Source organism: Rana temporaria, chromosome 4 (genome assembly GCF_905171775.1).
Source record: "Rana temporaria chromosome 4, aRanTem1.1, whole genome shotgun sequence".
NCBI lineage: Eukaryota > Metazoa > Chordata > Amphibia > Anura > Ranidae > Rana > Rana temporaria.
This window is the reverse complement of record NC_053492.1, coordinates 35,375,996-35,394,376: the sequence shown is the minus strand read 5'-3', so window position 1 is coordinate 35,394,376 and position 18,381 is coordinate 35,375,996. Positions and strand designations below refer to the sequence as shown.

Sequence of the window (18,381 nt, the reverse complement as noted above, 5' to 3'; positions counted from 1 at the left end):
GTTCATCTTTAAGTGTCTCTGAGAGGCCTAAACGGAACTGGTAACCGAGGGCTGCATTATTCCAATTAGTGTCCGCACTCCACCTTCTAAACTCGGATACATAGTCCTCAGCGGGTCTACGACCTTGCTGGAGAGCATGCAAGGCGGCCTCTGCGGTAGCGGCCAGGTGGGGGTCCTCGTACAGCAAGGAGATGGCCTGAAAGAAGGTGTCCAGCCGATCGAGGGATAAGTCTTTTTGCTCCATGAGGCAGTGGGCCCACGCCTGCGGTTCACCAGTTAGAAGGGAAATAATGAAGCCTACTTTGGTGGCCTCTAATGAAAAAGTCCGTGGCTGGAGTGCGAAATAGAGCTCACAAGCATTCCGGAACGCTCTATACTTGCTTCGCTCCCCTGAGAATCTCTCTGGCATGGGCACCTTGGGTTCTGGTGGCAGCATGATGACTGAGGGTGAAGTGGTTGTACCAGATGTGGAAGAAGTGGATGGCGCGGACAAGGCCTGGACGCAGTTTTCAAGTCGGGTATAGCCTTCCTGCAGGTTTCTGACTGCTTGGGTTAGACCGTCCAGGTGACGACAAAGTTCAGTCATTGGGTCCACTCCCTGCGCAGGCTCAGACATGGCTGCTCGGTACTGTCACGTACCTGGTACAGGGCAGAGCCTGACGTGCAGGGAATGGCCTCTCTTGCTTCTCTGACCCCGGAACCCCTAGTAGGGTAGACAGGGAGCGCCGTGGTACAGAGTCGCACGAGCGCCTGGCAAGGATGCTGTGCAGGAACTGCGGAGGTCTCCTGTAGACTCCAGGAAGATGTCAACGGTGCTAGGACAGCAGGACAGCAGACAGCTGGAGCTTGGTGCAGGTAACCGGAAGCAGCAAGGTGACAGGTAGCAGGAGCATGGTGCAGGTAACTGGAAACAGTCAGCAGGAGGGAGGTGTACTGTACAGACAGGGTCAGGCAGGCCGGGTCGGACACAGGCGGGCAGATCAGGTACAAGGCGGAGGCAATAGCGGAGTCGTGGTTCAGGCCGGATCGGTAACAGGCGGGCAGCGACTAACTTGAAGGGTAAGGCAGGAGCAGCGTCAGACAAGCCAGAGGTCAGGGCAGGCGGAGGTCAGGAGTATCAGAGACAAGCCGGGTTCACAGGAATAGAAGTCAATCAGGTAATGGGTAACAGAAGGGTAACAGGAACGCTGAAGACCGAGCAGCAAGAGGCTATGGGATGAGCCCCATTAAATAGCCTGAACTGGCGCCAAAATGGCGTCAGTACGTGCCCGCGCGCCGTTGCCGCTATTGCGCGTGCCCGTGCGCGCCGATCTGCCACGAACGCGCGCTCCCGTACGTGCTGGTGCGCCATTGCGCGCGCCCGTGCGCGCCACTGCGCCGTTAGCGCCACCTAGTGGCCGGCCACGTCTATGACATTAAGGAGGAACTCTGATGAGGGCCCTGATGTAACAAGGAACTCTGATGGGGACCCTGATGTATGAAGGAACTCTGATGGGGGCCCTGATGTAAGGAGGAACTCTGGTGGGGGCCTTGATGTAAGGAGGAACTCTGATGGGGCCCCTGATGTAAGGAGGAACTCTGATGGGGCCCCTGATGTAAGAAGGAACTCTGATGGGGGTCCTGATGTAAGGAGGAACTCTGATGGGGCCCCTGATGTAAGAAGGAACTCTGATGGGGACCCTGATGCAAGGAGGAACTCTGATGAGGGACTGATGTAATGAGGAACTCTGATGGGGCCCTGATGTATGGAGGAACTCTCATGGGGCCCTGATGTAAAAAGGGACTTTGATAGGGTCTTGATGTAAGGGGAGACTCTAATGGGAACCTTGATATGGGGGGGGGGGCTCTGATGGGGATTCTGATAGAAAAAGGCTCTCTGATGGAGACCTGGTGTAAGAAGAGACTTTGATGGGGACCCTGACATAAGGAGAGACTCTGATGGGAACCTTGATTTGTTTTTTTTTGTTGGGGATCCTGATATAAGAACTGACTCTGGTATAAGAGGAGATAGTCTGAGGATGCTTCATAGGTTGCTATTGGACAAAAGGGCTCTTGTCAGCAGAATCTGCCAAAAGCTGTTTTTAAACTCCACCCCCAGCCCTTTAATCTGGGGGAGAAGAGGGGCCCTAAGGGCTCATTTACACTTGCTTTGACTTTAACACAAATTAAAGCGCCTACCACTTTAACATTTTTGATGTGTTTTCGATGCATTGGTGATGCTTTTTTTTAAGTTTTAATTAAAGGGGTTGTAAAGCTTCATGTTTTTTCACCTTAATGCATCCTATGTTGTAGCTTGTCTACCATTAGTACCCTTGTTCAGCAGATCCCCTGCAAAATAGTACCCCCAGCTCTGCTGATCCCTTGCTCAGTAGTAACCCTCAGCTCTGCTGGTTTGCTGATCCTCCTTTATTTCCGAGTCCCGCACACAGGGCTTTTTTTTCAGGGGGAACTTGGTGGAACTCAGTTCCACCACATATGGCTCAGACCCTCTGGTTTATGCTCACCACAATCACTTGTAAACACAGAAGTCTGGTTTCTGTGTTTACAAGTGACAGCTCTTCACTCTGTGTGTAATGCAATCCTGGTATTTATTGCCCCTTTGAGACCCTCCTACTGTTCGTGAAATTTGACTGGCCACACCCACTATTTGATTTGGAGGGTGTGTGTAGGGGGAGGGGTTTTGTGGGGTCGTGGTTAACTTCCAGCACCTATTGTTTGAGAAAAAAAGCCCTGCCCGCACACCTCCCGCTGTTTTGCTTCCATGCTGCTCACTGCGTGTGACATCTGCTAGTTTCTCCTGCTCTGGGCCCCCAGCTCTTCTTATCCTCTTCCGCTCAATCCTCTCTCCCTGGTCCCCACTCACCTTCCGCTATAGCGCTCCCATGTTGCACACTGTGCATGCTGTCTGCTAGTTCCTCTGCTCCAGTACGGACCCCACTTACCTTCCTGCCGCTCTACACTGCACACCAGATGTGAGTGTGACATCTGCACCAGATACATTGCAGTGTATATATATATGGGGTAGATTCAGGTAGGGGCGCGCACTGCTACGGTGGTGCAGCGTACTGTTTTTACGCTACGCCTCCGGAAATTACTGAAGCTACGCTTCATTCACGAAGCATTTGCTCCGTAATTTGCGGCGGCGTTTCGTAAAAGGGGCCGGCGTAAGCGCGTGTAATTTAAATGATCCTGTAGGGGGCGTGGATCATTTAAATTAGGCGCGTTCCCGTGCCGAACGTACTGCGCATGCTCCCTCGGGAAAATTTCCCGACGTGCATTGCGGTAAATGACGTCGCAAGGACATCATTTGCTTCCACGTGAACGTAAATGGCGTCCAGCGCCATTCACGATCCGCTTACGCAAACAACGTAAATATTGGAAATTGCGACGCGGGAACGACGTCTATACTTACCATTGGCTGCGCCTCCTAATAGCAGGAGCAGCCTTACGACGAAAGCGACGAATGCAAAACGACGTAAAACACGACCGCCGGGCGCGCGTACGTTTGTGAATCGGCGTGAGTATGCAATTTGAGCCTTATGCCAGTCGTATCTTAGGCTACAGTCGGCGTATCGAGCTTTCTGAATACAGAAAGTTGATACGCCGGCGCTACTTAGCAATTACGCTGCATATTTATGGATACACAGGCGTAATTGCTTGCTGAATCTACCCCATATATATATATATATATATATATATATATATATATACACATGAACCGAAAATGACTGCTGATAATATCTTTCCGGTTCACCTGTTGGTTTCCCAGTGCATCCTGGGATATCTGATACCTGCAATACCTCCAAAACCTCCCAAGAGCTGCAGGTGCTGTTAGCGATGTTCTCATAGGCGCCTATGGAGGCTTTGGAAACTCCTTGATGTGCCAAGAAAGCGACATGTTGTAAAATTGTTGAATTAAAGCAAACAAAACGTGGAAACAGGACTGTAAGAGGCTTTGATTGGCATTCAGAGTGTTTTAAAAAAGCGTGTCCAATGCCACATTTTGAAGCACGTGTAAACAAGCCCTGTGATTACAGAAAAGAATAGCAATAAAGAAACTTTGATTGTTTGTATCTTTTATTTTAATTAGGAGGGATGGTTCTGGCAGGTTTTACATTTCCAAAAATACATTTACTATCCTTTGACTTCACATATGCTTTTACCATTTGCCGACCAGCCGCCATCATTATATGGTGGCATGTCGGCACGATCCCGTGAACCGCCGTAGGTGTACGTTGGTCCCTTTAACCAGGATCACAGGAACATGCACCCCCGGCCAGGAGTGCCACACACCTGGGGTGGTGGGAGGACAGACCAGCGATCGACGACCCCGGTTCACTGACGTCTGTCCCTTAAGTACCACTTCCCAGCATGCACAGCGGGATGATCAACCCCACTGATTGGCTGCCGAGGGGGAACACCCAAACCACCTTGACCTAGATGCTGCCACCCTTGGCCTGGGATGGTAACGGCACCCCAGGCAAACAATAGTGGTCACTCACAACACAGCCATGGCTGGAACAGAGTCAACAAATTCTCAGACTTCCCTCTAAATTGAAAGCAGCGCCAGCCTAAAAGGAGCAAGCCGCTACACTGGTAAAAAAAAAAAAAAAAAAAAAAATGCTATAAATCTATCCACTATTTTGTAGACGTTATAACTTTTGCAAAAACCAATCAATATACGATTATTGCAATTTTTATTACCAAAAATTTATAGAAGAATACATATCGGCCTAAACTGACAAAAAAAATTTTTTTTTTTAAAAATGGGGACATTTATTATAGCAAAAAGTAAAAAATATTGTGTTTTCTTCATAATTGTCGCTCTATTTTTGTTTATAGCACAAAAAAAAATAAAAAAATCGCAAAGATGATCAAATACCCCCAGAAGAAAGCTCTATATGTGGGAAAAAAAGGACGTCAATTTTGTTTGGGCACAGCGCCGCATGACCGTGCAATTGTCAGTTAAAGCAACACAGTGCAGAATCACAAAAATTAGTCAGCCAATTTTTCCGGGGCTGAAGTGGATAAAGCTGTCTGTGGTGTTACGGAAACATTTCTTTTTTGGAGGACAGTCTCAGTGAAAGGATAACGTGCCAGCGCAAAATTGGCTGTGGAATTGAAATGTTTTTAACCACTTAAGGACCACCCACCTGTACAGTGGATGGGTGGCATGTACAGGCAAAGCAATGTACTGGTACGTCACTGCCTCTTTCTTGGTTTAGGGTGCGCACATCCCACAAATAGAGCTTTCCTTTTGGTGGTATTTGATCACCTCTGCGGTTTTTATTTTTTTGTGCTATAAACAAAAAAATAATGACAATTTTGAAAAAAAAATATATATTTTTTTTACTTTTTGCTATAATAAATATCCCCCAAAAAAATAAAAATCTTCATCAGTTTAGGCCAATATGTATTCTTCTACATATTTTTGGTAAGAAAAAAAATCACAATAAGCGTATATTGATTGGTTTGCGCAAAAAGTATAGCATTTACAAAATAGGGGATTGTTTTATGTTATTTTTATTATAAATATTTTTTTCTACCTATTATGGCCATGATCAGTGATTTTTAGCGGGACTGGGACATTGTGTGTATGTGTATATATATATATATATATATATATATATATATATATATATATATATGGCTATAAAAATGCACTGATTACTGTATAAATGACACTGGCAGGGAACGGGTTAATGCTAGTGGTGATCAAGGTGTTAAATGTGTTCCCTGGGAGGTATTTCTAACTGTGGGGGGAGTGTAGTGACTGGAGAAGGAGAGAGATCGCTGTTCACGATTCACTTTGTACTTCCCTGTCAGAACAGGGATCTATTTGTTTACATTGACAGATCCCCATTCTGTACCTCTCAGGAGCTATCAGGGCCACCATCAGGGGGGGTACAGGCATTACACCTGTAAGGGGCCCGATTGTCCCAGCCAGGCCCCCCTCCCGTTTTTTTATTTATTTTTTTATTTAATTTTTTTGCATTACACCTGTAAGGGGCCCGATGGTCCCCAGGCCCCCCCCCTTATTATTTTGCGTCAAGAGAGAAGATATTACACTTGTTTGTCAGCACCACCCCCCCCATTCTCTACTTCAGGGGGCCCTGCCTAAAGCTGTGTAAGGGGCCCCAAAATTTGTGATGGCTGCCCTGGAAGCGATCGCAGGTGGCTGGCGGACATCGGCACACACTCACCTGTTAAAGTAATCGACGTACAGCTACAGCGATTTGCAGAAATGAGCAGACCTGCCGCAATATAATGACGGTCGCTATGGTTAATCTTTTTAATAGCAATGATAGACGCGGTTGGCTGGTTGAGCTGGAGACCACCGATCACATTACAGCTAATAGGATTGCCGGAAAGGTTTATTCTTATGTGTATGATCATGCTGGGAGCTGGTGACGATTAACCAGAAGGATTGCAAGTGACTTAGACCCCTTTCACACTAAGGAGTTTTTCAGGCGGTACAGCGCTAAAAATAGCACTGCTATACCGCCTGAAAAACTCCTGCCCAGCCTTCTCAATGGGAAAGCCCGAGGGCTTTCACACTGAGGCGATGCGCTGGCGGGAGAGAAAAAAATCTCCCGCCAGCAGCATCTTTGGAGCGGTGAGAGGAGCGGCATGTATACCTCTCCTTCACCCCTCCTTCCCATTTAAAACAATGGGAAACCTTGGTAATACCGCCCGCAATGCGCCTCTGCAGAGGCGCCTTGCGGGCAGTATTAACCCTTTATCGTCTGCTAGCGGGGGTTAATACTGCACCGCTAGCGGCCGGATCCAGCGGCAATTCTGGCGGTATAGCGCCACTATTTTTAGCAGCGCTATACCGCCACCGCGCCTCCCGCCCCAGTGTGAAATGGGCCCAAGGCTTGTGTTAACCACCTTAATCGGGGTCAAAAGCTTCTGTTAAGCCTCCCATTTGTAGCACTTGGGTGGCGTGATCCTTCCTTGGGTGTTTGGACATCTCCTGTTATTTCATGCCCTCTGGTGATACTGTATCTTTGCACGTTTCCATAAAGGACTATTTCTTTCTATTTCATTTGAACTCATCTACACCTCAATGTGAAGGATTCTATGGTTTATTGTCATATGCACTTGACAAACAATCTTTTCTCAGTTTTATTAATTGCACACTTCAACTTGTATTGGTCACCCCCATTAGTAGTATAAAAAATTACAATATATTTACCATAGCTTGTAGATGATATAACTTTTACGCAAACTAATCAAAACACTTATTGGGATTTTTTTTTTTTACCAAAGTCATGTAGCAGAATAGATTTTTGCCAAAATTTATGAAGAAATTCGATTTTTACGTTTTTTTAATTGGATATGTTATATATCAGAAAGTAATTTTTTTATTTATTTTTTTTCCTAATTTTTTGTCTTTTTTATATTTATATAATAAAAACAACCCAGTGGTGATTCAATATTACCAAAAGAAAGCTGTACTGTGAAAAAAATGATATAACATTTGTTTGGGTACAGCATTGAATGACTGGGCAATTACCAGCTAAAGTAGCGCAGTACTTCATAGCAAAAATAGGCCTGGTCATGAAGGGGGGTAAAGCCTTTCGGAGCTGAGGTGGTTAAACCATTAGCTTTGCTTATAGACAGCGTAGAATCTCAATTTACTATGTTTCACTTAATCTCAGTCTCTGGGTATTTTAGCACCAACCTGTGTGTGTTCATCAATCGGAACAGAACTAGACAAGCAGAAATAGTAGCTATAGAATATGTTTATCTTTTTGGACCCTTTCATACTGATCAGTTTTTGATGCACTTTTGGTGTCCCACTCAGGGCCGGCGCTAGCGCAAGGCAACATGGGCACTTGCCTTAAGGCGCCAGGGAACAGGGCGGAAAATTGGCCGGTCCGTGACAGTCGCCCGATCATCGAGATAGAGTGTGTGTGGTGTGGGCTGCCACTGTGGGCGGCATCTGAAGGTCGAGTCCCCGCAGCGGCGCTGACCTGTGCAGTCACTCTGTCTCAGTGTGTGACAGTCTCACTGTCTCGTCCTTGGCTACGTGGCCTACGTCAGTGAGTGATGTAAGTGGCCCCGCCCCTGGTTCCCCTGGCCGCTCAGCCGCATGATGTGAAGGAGCGAGGGCTGCAGGAGGCGGAACAACGGACGGACCAGACCCATGCCAGCTGGCAGTGCCGCCTGCGGCGTCATCCTGGAGGCGACGGCGACCTGTTGAGGGACTCGGGACGGGAGCCGCCTGGTGCACAGATTGGTGTTTAGAAACAGGTATGGGGGACCAACCTGTTTTAAAGTTTCCTGTTTAAAAAAAAAATGCACTTTACAAAACCACAAATAGTTTGTTTGCTATCTTTCTCTGTAAAAGATAAATAAGTTAATCACTTTAAGCATCATAACCATTAATGGAGCACATACAGTGGGGATCGAAAGTTTGGGCACCCCTGGTAAAAATTTGTATTAATGTGCATAACGAAGCCAAGGAAAGATGGAAGAATCTCCAAAAGGGATCAAATTACAGATTAGACATTCTTATAATATGTCAAAAAAATTTAGATTTTATTTCCATCATTTACACTTTCAAAATGACAGAAAACAAAAAAATGCCATCTGCAAAAGTTTGGGCACCCTGCAGAGTTAATATCTTGTACTGCCCCCTTTGGCAAGTATCACAGCTTGTAAACGCTTTTTGTAGCCAGCCAAGAGTCTTTCAATTCTTGTTTGAGGTATCTTTGCCCATTCTTCCTTACAAAAGTCTTCGGCCCCGTACACACAAGAGGATCTATCCGCTGGAATTTATCCGCGGATCACTTTCAGCGGATAGATCCGCTGGTGTGTACAACCCAGCGGATATTTATCCGCGGATATTTTTCGGGCCGATGGTTTTCCAGCGGATCAAAATTTCTTAGCATGCTAAGAAATCGATCCGCTGGAATCCAGTCCAGCGGATTGATCCGATGGTCTGTACAGACTCACCGGATCAATCCTTCCGATTCCCTCCCTCGCATGCATCGTAATGATTCGACGCATGCGTGGAAGTCCTTATATTACAGCGTCGTGCACGTCGCCGCGTCATCATCGCGGCGACGGCGCGACACGTCACCGCGGAGGGAATTCCGCACGGATTTTGATCTGATGGTTAGTACAACCATCAGATCAAAATCCGCCAGAGGATTTATCCGCGGAAACGGTCCTCCGGACCGTTTCCGCGGATAAATCCTCTCGTGTGTACTAGGCCTTCCAGTCCAGATTTCTGGGCTGTCTGTCACGCACTGCTCTTTTAATGTCTATCCATAGATTTTCAATTATGTTGAGGTCAGGAGATTGTGAAGGCCATGGCAAAACCTTCAGTTTATGCCTCTTGATGTAATCCCCCGTGGATTTTGGGGTGTGTTTAGGATCATTATCCATTTGTAAAAGCCATCCTCTCTTTAACTTCAGCTTTTTCAGAGATGGCATCAAGTTACCATCCAAAATTTGCTGAAATTCTATTGAATCCATTTTTCCTTCTACTCGTGAAATGTTCCCTGTGCCACTGGCTGCAGTACAACCCCAAAGCATGATTGACCCACCCCCATGCTTAACAGTTGGACAGAGGTTCTTTTCATTAAATTATGTGCCCTTTTTTCTCCAAACATACCTTTGCTCATTCCGGCCAAAAAGCTATATTTTAACCTCATTGGTCCACAGAACTTGTTTCCAAAATGCATCAGGCTTGTCTATATGTTCATTTGCAAAGTTCAATCTCTGATTTTTGTGGTGAGGACATAGAAGAGGTTTTCTTCTGATGACTCTTCCATGAAGACCATATTTGTACAAGTATCTCTTTATAGTGGAATAGTGTACCACAACTCCAGTGTCTGCCAGATCTTTCTGGAGGGATCGTGCAGTCAAACGTGGGTTTTGAATTGCTTTTCTCACAATCCTGCGAGCTGTTCTGTCTGATATTGTTCTTGGTCTTCCAGATCTTGCTTTAACTTCCACTCTTACATTCCGAACAGAGGATATTGACATCTGAAAACGCTTTGCTGTCTTCTTATAGCCTTCTCCAGCTTTGTGAGCATCAACTATTTTCAGTTTCAGTTTTCTAGACAACTGCTTAGAAGAACCCATGGTGCTGATTGTTGGGGCAAGGTCAGATGAGTCTGGGCATTTAAAACCTTTGAGATTGACATCCCCTGGTCTTCCCAGACGATGATTGAGAACAATCCATGACACTGGCAGGTCTCAGCTTTGCAAAGGGGGCAGTGTATGCTATAAAATCTTTTTTTGACATATTATAATAATGTCTAATTTGTAATTTGATGCCTTTTGGAGATTTTTCCATCTTTCCTTGGCTTTGTTATGCACATTAATACAAATCTTTACCTGGGGTGCCCAAACTTTCGATCCCCGCTGTATATAATGTATGGTGTGTGCGCGTGTGCGCATGTGCATGCGTGCGTGCCGGGGGGGGGGGGGGGGGTTGGCAAAATGTACCTTTGCCTGAGTTGGCAAAAAACTCTGCACCGGCCCTGGTCCCACTTAATCCTAGAGGGACATCATATGATGTCCTACGTAATCTTAGATGGACATCTGAATTATTTGAATTATGCCTGCAGTTACAGGCATCATCCAGATATCTTTTTATTTTTTTCAACTGGTGATTCCCTTACATGTAAAATCCATCTTAGTGGCTGTTTAGCTGCTTAATTGCTTTTACAGGCAGCGTGAGAGGACAACCAGCTTGACGTGTTGACGCATTGATCACGAAAAATGCATTGAGGCTGCCCGTCCCCCCGTATCGACATAACTTCCAGTTTTGTTGGTTCCAACCTCTGATGTCTTGGAACGCACGCCGCAAACTGGGGAGATGGCAAGCGCACTTGGTTGGCTGTAGACATGTGCACTGTCGGAAAAATTCTTTTTTTTCGTTTTTGTTTCATTCGTTTTTTTGCTTTTTTTTTTACATTTGGAAATTCTGGAAATTCGAAAACTCCGAATTCGGAATTCGGAAACTCGAAAATTCGGAAATTCAACTTTCCAAACTTCCCATTTTCGAATTTTTAGATTTTTCGAATTTTAGATTTTCGAATTTTAGATTTTCGAATTTTTCAACTTCAAATTTTCAAATGTCGAATTTTAGAAATTTTGAATTTCCGAAATTCTGAATTCCGAAATTCCGAATTTCCGAAATCCGAAATTCCAAATTTCCGAAATTCCGAATTTCCGAAATTCCGAAATTCGAAAATTCAAATATTAGGAAATTAGGAAATTAGAAAAGTAAGTAAAATGCTGCTTTCTTTAGCGGCCCTTTACCGTAGTTTTTGCGGTGCTTTTTGGGTGCTAGCAGGGTGCTTTTAACCCCTGCTAGCAGCCAAATAAAGGGTTAAAAGCACCCGCAAAGCACCGCTGCTGAGTCGCCGCTGCTGAGGCGCTTTGCATGCGCTTTGCAGGTGCTTTGGTGGCGCTGTCCATTGATTTCAATGGGCAGGGGTGCTTTAGGAGTGGTGTGATCACTGCTCCTACAGCGCCTCAAAGATGCTGCTTGCATGACTTTTTTTTACCGTCCTGCCAGCGCACCGCTCCAGTGTGAAAGCACTCAGGTTTTCACATTGGAGTGAAAGGAGCGACTCTTTCAGGTGCTATTTTTAGCTCTATTGCGCCTGCAAAGTGCCTCAGTGTGAAAGTAGCCAAAAGGTGGTGGTAAAGAGCTGAAAAACCATGTGATTTGGTGAATGTTGGCTGAAAAAGTTCTGCCGTGTGTATGCATACCAAGTTCACGGCCAACGCCCCATCGGACCAAAATCCACGGAAAAGTCTGATAAAAGTCCAATCATGTGTATGAGGCTTTAAGGCCCGTACACACAATTTTGCGACAACAAATGTGTGATGGCAGGGTTTTGTCGGAAAATCCGTCTGTTTGTATGCTCCATCAGATTTTCCGACAACAATTGTCGGTTAGCATGCTTTAAAACTGTCCGACAACAAATGCGTGATGTCGGATTATCCGATCGTGTGTACAGTCCATTGGAAAAAAATCCAAAGTACAAACACGCATGCTCCGAACCAATGCTAACCATAGCATAACATTAGCAGAAGTTGCCCAAAGGGTGGTGCTAAAGAGCTGAAAAACCACGTAGTTTTGTGTATGTTGGCTTAAAAAGTTCTGCCGTCTGTATACATACCAAGTTTACGGCCAATGCTCTTCGGACAAAATTTCATGGATTCCGATGGAAATCCGATCGTGTGTATGAGGCTTTATTGGTACAAGGCGTATTTATTTTAGTTTTCTGGTGAGTTTGTATTTCTCACATAATGTTAATTTTTACGGATGTTTATTTTTTTTTGGGGGTGATTATTATTTTTATTTTTTTTAATTAGCGCCACGCCTTTTTCATTTGCTATTTTTCATTGGTCAAACTAGTAACAAGCCAACAAAGCAGCTTTGGTTGAGATTTCAAAAGAAATGATATTGATTTATATTACATTTTCTCTTTTATGCAAGGCTACATTTATGTGGACTCTGATGATAATGAAGACTGTGTAGATCTGACAGAAGAGGGCACTTCTAATACCAAAGGTGAGCCAGACTAATTGCATGTGATTTTCAGATATTTCACTGTCCGAATATCATTGAGGGAATTTTCCTTCACGTTCTGTCCTAGAGATGGAAAAGGATGTTAGAGGAAATCCACTAAGTGAAGGGAATTCCCATTTTTGGAGAGTTGTTCCCAGAACAGGTGTGCCCATTGGGAGCTTTTCCCTCACCTCTTGTTCTGGGGACAGCTCTAAAATTTTAGATTTCCGCTTAGCTTCCTTTTCTGTAACAATGGTCACCAGTGCAAACTGAGTGACTCCTCAATGGGGACACAGCTGCTACAGCAAAAATTTGAAAGGTGGTCTAACCGTTCCCCTAATCTGTCCAAAAAAAAAAAAAAAAAAGTTTTGCTCAGAGATACACCTTAACCACTTCAGGGTTTTAGAAATAGGGGGCATGTCCCAAAAGAGCATCAAAGTTTCCAGGATGTATCTCCTATGTTCTGTAACTCTTCCCCAGCTGCAACGCCACTAGGGTGACCACGTGTCCCGGATTGCCCATTTTGCAGGTCTGTCCCGGGCACATTTATTCCAGGACAATACAGTGTCCCGGAATGAAACTGACACAGCCCCCCCGCCCCCGGGCCAATCTGAGGCCCCCAAAAAAGGCCACCACATCACTGCTTTACTCACTGACAGTACTTGTCCTGGCCAGGAATGCCTGGAGGAGCACAATCCCGCCCCCTGCTTGTGATTGGAGAAATCATAAATCCCGCCTCTTGTGTCCAATCACTGTGCTGTGATTTGTTACAGCACAAGCTGATTTTTGGGAAGGGAGGGTGTCCCTGAATGGTAGGTTGGAAATGTGGTCACCCTAAACGCCACCTGCCACTATAACCTGTGATTACCGCTGTCAGAATGACAGTCGGGAATTGCTATGTGTTACTAGTCAAAATGCATTAGCTCCTGTGTAAAACATCATTGAGTAATACAATGTAGGGCTGTTACTGATTAAAATTTTCGCGTTCGATTAATCGATTTTTTTTTAATCGACTAATTTCGATTAATTATAATGCACATGCATTTTTCGGATCACCACCATATATAGTCCCCACTGTAATATCCACAGACATCTCCCCCACTTTAAGGCTCTTAATATATGCAATTTATGCAGTTAATTTTTATCGCTTAAGGGCCCTTTCACACGTACGGACAAACGGTCTGTTTATTACAAGTCCGTTTACGGACTTGTAATGTATCCCTATGGGATTGCAGACGTTAGCGGATGATGCATCCGCTAACGTCCGCAACCATCCGCGTCCGCAAAGATCCGCTTTTGCGGACGGAAGAAAACCCTATTTTTCATGCCAAAAGGGGGCCCCATCAGGTTTGCCAGCCTCAGTAAAACCAGGGACAGTATGTAAAAATCTGTGTTTTTTTACATCTGTCCCTGAAATGTCCCTTACCGACATCCTTTTGGTCTAAAAATCCCAAGATTATAGCTGCCCCACCTCTCCAGTATCTTCTCAGTGTGTGTATGTATACTGTGTGTGTATGTACAGGACTGTGTGGCCCCATAATCTATTGCCTGGGGGCCCCATAATCTCCTATTGCCCGGGGGCCCCATAATCTCCTATTGCCCGAGGGGCCCATAATCTCCTATTGCCCGGGGGCCCCATGAGTTGTCAGTCCGCCCCTGGTGGGGCCTCATGTCTAAGTTACGCCTAAGGCCTCACAAAGCCTAGAGCCACCTCTGCCCACAAGTGCTTATTTTACCACTACTATTCCTTTATATTGGCCTTTGGAATTTACAATACAAATGTAACAATTTAGAAATCAGATAAAAGGTTTAGCACTGGGAAAAACTTAATTGGAGGAATGAGGGACAGAGGGACATTGTTCCAAATCAGGGACAGTCAATCCCTCAAAATCAGGGACAGTTGGGAGGTATGGAAAGAGTATGGCACAATTGCAAACCTACATGGCCATCCACCTAAACTGACAGGCCAGGCAAGGAGAGCATTAATCATAGAAGCAGCCAGGAGGCCCATGGTAACTCTGGAGGAGCTGCAGAGATCCACAGCTCAGGTGAGAGAATCTGTCCACAGGACAACTATTAAGCCTCGTACACACGCACGGTTTTCTCCGCAAGAAAACTGCTGGGAGAGCTTTTTTGCTGAGAGAAACGTGCGTGTGTACGAGGTTTTGAGGTTTCTCGTCGAGAAATCTGCCCAGAATCTCGATGAGAAAAATAGAGATCCTGCTCTCTATTTTCTTGTCGGAATTCTTGTCTGCCTGTTTCCCGACGAGAAACCCGAGCGTGTGTATACTTACCTGCTCCATGGAAACCCATGCATGCTTGAAATGACTTTGACGCATGCGCGATAGTTTTCAAGGGTAGTGTGTAGCAAGATGGTGGCGACAACATCGAATGTGACGAGCGTGCCATTCAAAAGAACGGCGGTTGTCTTGAATGGTGTGTCTGTACTGGCCTTTATGGAAGAGTGGCAAGAAGAAAGCCATTGTTGAAAGAAAGTCATAAGAAGTCCCGTTTGTAGTTTGTGAAAAGACATGTGGGGGACACAGCAAACATGTGGAAGAAGGTGCTCTGATCAGATGAGACCAAAATTTTACTTTTTGGCCTAAAGACAAAACGCTATGTTTGGCGGAAAACTAACACTGCACATCACCCTGAACACACCACCCCCACCGTGAAACATGGTGGTGGCAGTATCATGTTATGGAGAATATTTTCTCCAGCAGGGACAGAGAAGCTGGTCAGAGTTGATGGAAAGATGGATGGAGCCAAATACAGGAAAATATTAGAGAAAAAACTGTTACACACGGTCGGAATTTCCGACAAGAAAAGTTTGAATTGAGCTTTTGGTCGGAAATTCCGACCGGGTGTATGCTCCATTGGACTTTTCCTTTCAGGGATTTCCACCAACAAAAATTTGAGAGCTGGTTCTCAAATTTTCAGATGGAAAATATTCCAATCGGAAATTCCGATCGTCTGTAGCAATTCCGACGCATGCTCGGAAACAATTTGACGCATGCTCTGAAGCATTGAACTTCAGTTTCAAGGCTTGTCGTAGTGTTGTACGTCACCGCGTTCCTAACGGTCAAAAGTTCAGAGAACTTTTGTGTGACCGTGTGTATGCAAGCCAAGCTTGAGCGGAATTCCGTCGGAAAAACCATCCAAGGTTTTTCCGACGGAAAATCTGATCGTGTGTACGCGGAATTAGGGTCTGCAAAAGACTTGACACTTGGTTGTAACATGAAAAAATTTGAAAAGTTTCAAGGGTATGAATACTTTTTTAAGGCTTTTTTAAGGCACTGTAAGCAACCCATAGAGTCATACATGTGGGTGTATAGTATACACAGTGGTAAATGACAGCCCACTCCCTCCCTCCTCCTCTATGCTCACTAATCAGCTAAACACATTGGGGGCAGGATATTACATGTCAGGGGCAGACAGACCATTCGGGTACTCGGGCACTGCCCAAGGGCCCCATGCCACTTGGGGGCCCCATCAGGGTTTCTAGCCTCAGTAAAACCAGTGACAATATGTAAAAATCTGTGTTTTAAAAAAAATCCCAATATTATAGCTGCCCCGCCTCTCCGGTACCTTTTCAGTGTGTGTATGTGTATTCTGTGTGTATGTATACTGTGTGTGTATACTGTGTATGTATACTGTGTGGCCCCATAATTTATTGCCCGGGGGCCCCATAATCTCCAGTACCCGGGGCCCCATGAGTTGTCAGTCCACCCATGTTACATGTAGATTAATGGTGGCTTCACCTCTCTTCTCTTATTATAAGACACAAGCTGGAGGGACGTGACACAGCCTGTGACTGGCAGAAATCCGCCCACGCCATGTTATTGCCAACAAATAATAAATATATATTTGTATGACAATTTAAAACAGTTTATTGATAATAATTATTTATTTTTACTCTGTATTACAAAGGAAGTTTTTTTGTATTTTGAACATGTGACCAGCAGCAGAGGACTAGAAGCTCCTCCTGCTTATGTTTTCCTGCAGACAGGCTGGGATAGAGCTGAGTCATGTGACAGCTGTATATCAATTAGGAAAAAGGTACTTAGATTTTTTTTATTATTAAAATAAATACAGTGCCATCATTACATACAGAAATAGAAGGGACAGTGTAAAATAAACAGCGTGTGTGTTTAATATCACTTTAAAACTCCCAAACATATTTCTGAAAGCAGGGTCCCTGGATAATAAAATAGTGGTAGTTTTTTTTTTTTTAATCACACACACAAAAACATATTGGCCCAGATTCACGCAAGGAGCGCATATTTGTGAGCAGGCGTAATGTATCCTATTTACGCTACGCCTCCGCAACTTTGACAGGCAAGTGCAGTATTCACAAAGCAAAGTTGCGGCGGCGTAGTGTAAATAGGCCGGCGTAAGCCCGCCTAATTCAAATATGGAACATGAGGGCGTGTTTTATGTTAATCTACTGTGACCCCACGTATATGACGCTTTTTACGAACGGCGCATGCGCTGTCCGTGAAAGTATCCCAGTGCGCATGCTCCAAATTAACCCGCACAAAGCCCTATTCGCGAACGACTTACGCAAACGACGTAATCGATGGAAAATTCGACGCTGGCCCGACGTCCATACTTAACATTGGCTGCACCTCATATAGCAGGGGTAACTTTACGCCGGAAAAGCCTAACGTAAACGGCGAATCTATACTGCGTCGGCCGGGCGTACGTTCGTGAATAGGCGTATCTAGCTGATTTACATATTCTAGGCGTAAATCAGCGGCCAGCGTAAATATGCAGTTAAGATACGACGGCGTAGGAGACTTACGCTGGTCGTATCTTAGAGAAATTCTGGCGTATCTGATTCTTTGAATCAGGCGCCAAGATACGACGCCTCAGACTCAGACTCAGACGTGAATCTGGGCCATTGTGTGGAACGTTATTTGGCACAGGATGTAGCATCATCATTACAGGAAGACGTAGATAAAACAGGGGGTTAAGCAGAAAACGAATCTCATTCATTAAAGTAATGCATTCTAGAGATAAATTATTCTAACCCTTTACAGAACACTGGTTCAGCCTCATATTCTTAAATATGCAGTTCAGTTATGGTCACCACTCACCAGAGCTCAGTAAAGATATTTTTAAATTAGAAGCCCCATTCAAGTGGGGCTGTGCTATAACTGCTCTGCATTCATGTGCAATACATATGGTTGCAGCATGGTGGTGTGGGCTTTTGGGGAGTAAAACAAGCAGTAATGAGGCAACATATCGCCTCCTCCCTGCCTGCCAGGCAACCTCTGAACAGCGATCCACCGTGGATCGCTTTTTAGAGAGCAATGCATGCAAAAACAGAGATTTACCCTTAATTCCTGTATGGTGAAATTGTTGTTAGTCTGACTGTAAAGCTGGCCATTCACAATAGATTTTTTTTTTGGAATGTTTGTTGGATTTTTTATTAGTTAATGGTGTTTAAATGACAACTTTCCAGAATCTCCTTTTCTGGGGTTCCCCCACTGGTGCTCCAGGGCTCCTCCTCTTATGAGTGTGCCTCCCATAGGAAGACACTTGTTATGGGACAGACATGGGGGGGCTATGCTCCCAAGCTGGGCTGTGTGTGTTCATAGACACACACAGCGTGGCTCAGCCCCTCCCCACATCAAATCAAATGATTCAGTTGAGAACAGTGGTAGCCATTGGCTGCCAACCCTCCAATGAGACCAAGAAAAGGGGAGAGAAAAACAGTGCTGGATCGGGAGAGGGGTCAGGTAAGTATAGGGGGGGGGGGGTGACATTGAAAGTTTTTTTTTAAAGATAAAACTCTTTGCCTTCAGAACAACTTTAATACGGTTTTAAAT

The 18,381-nt window shown here is 45.2% G+C and overlaps 1 protein-coding gene across 1 annotated transcript in view; it reads left to right on the top strand.

The window, feature by feature from the left end:
• Positions 1–803: 803 nt before the first annotated feature.
• LOC120935600 (DNA (cytosine-5)-methyltransferase 3A-like) overlaps positions 804–18,381 on the top strand; it is an 80,658-nt gene continuing 63,080 nt past the window's right edge. Inside the window, exons 1-2 of the mRNA XM_040347649.1 lie at positions 804–855; positions 12,476–12,550. Coding sequence (XP_040203583.1) covers positions 804–855; positions 12,476–12,550 — 127 coding nt within the window. The remainder of the gene's footprint in view (positions 856–12,475; positions 12,551–18,381) is intronic.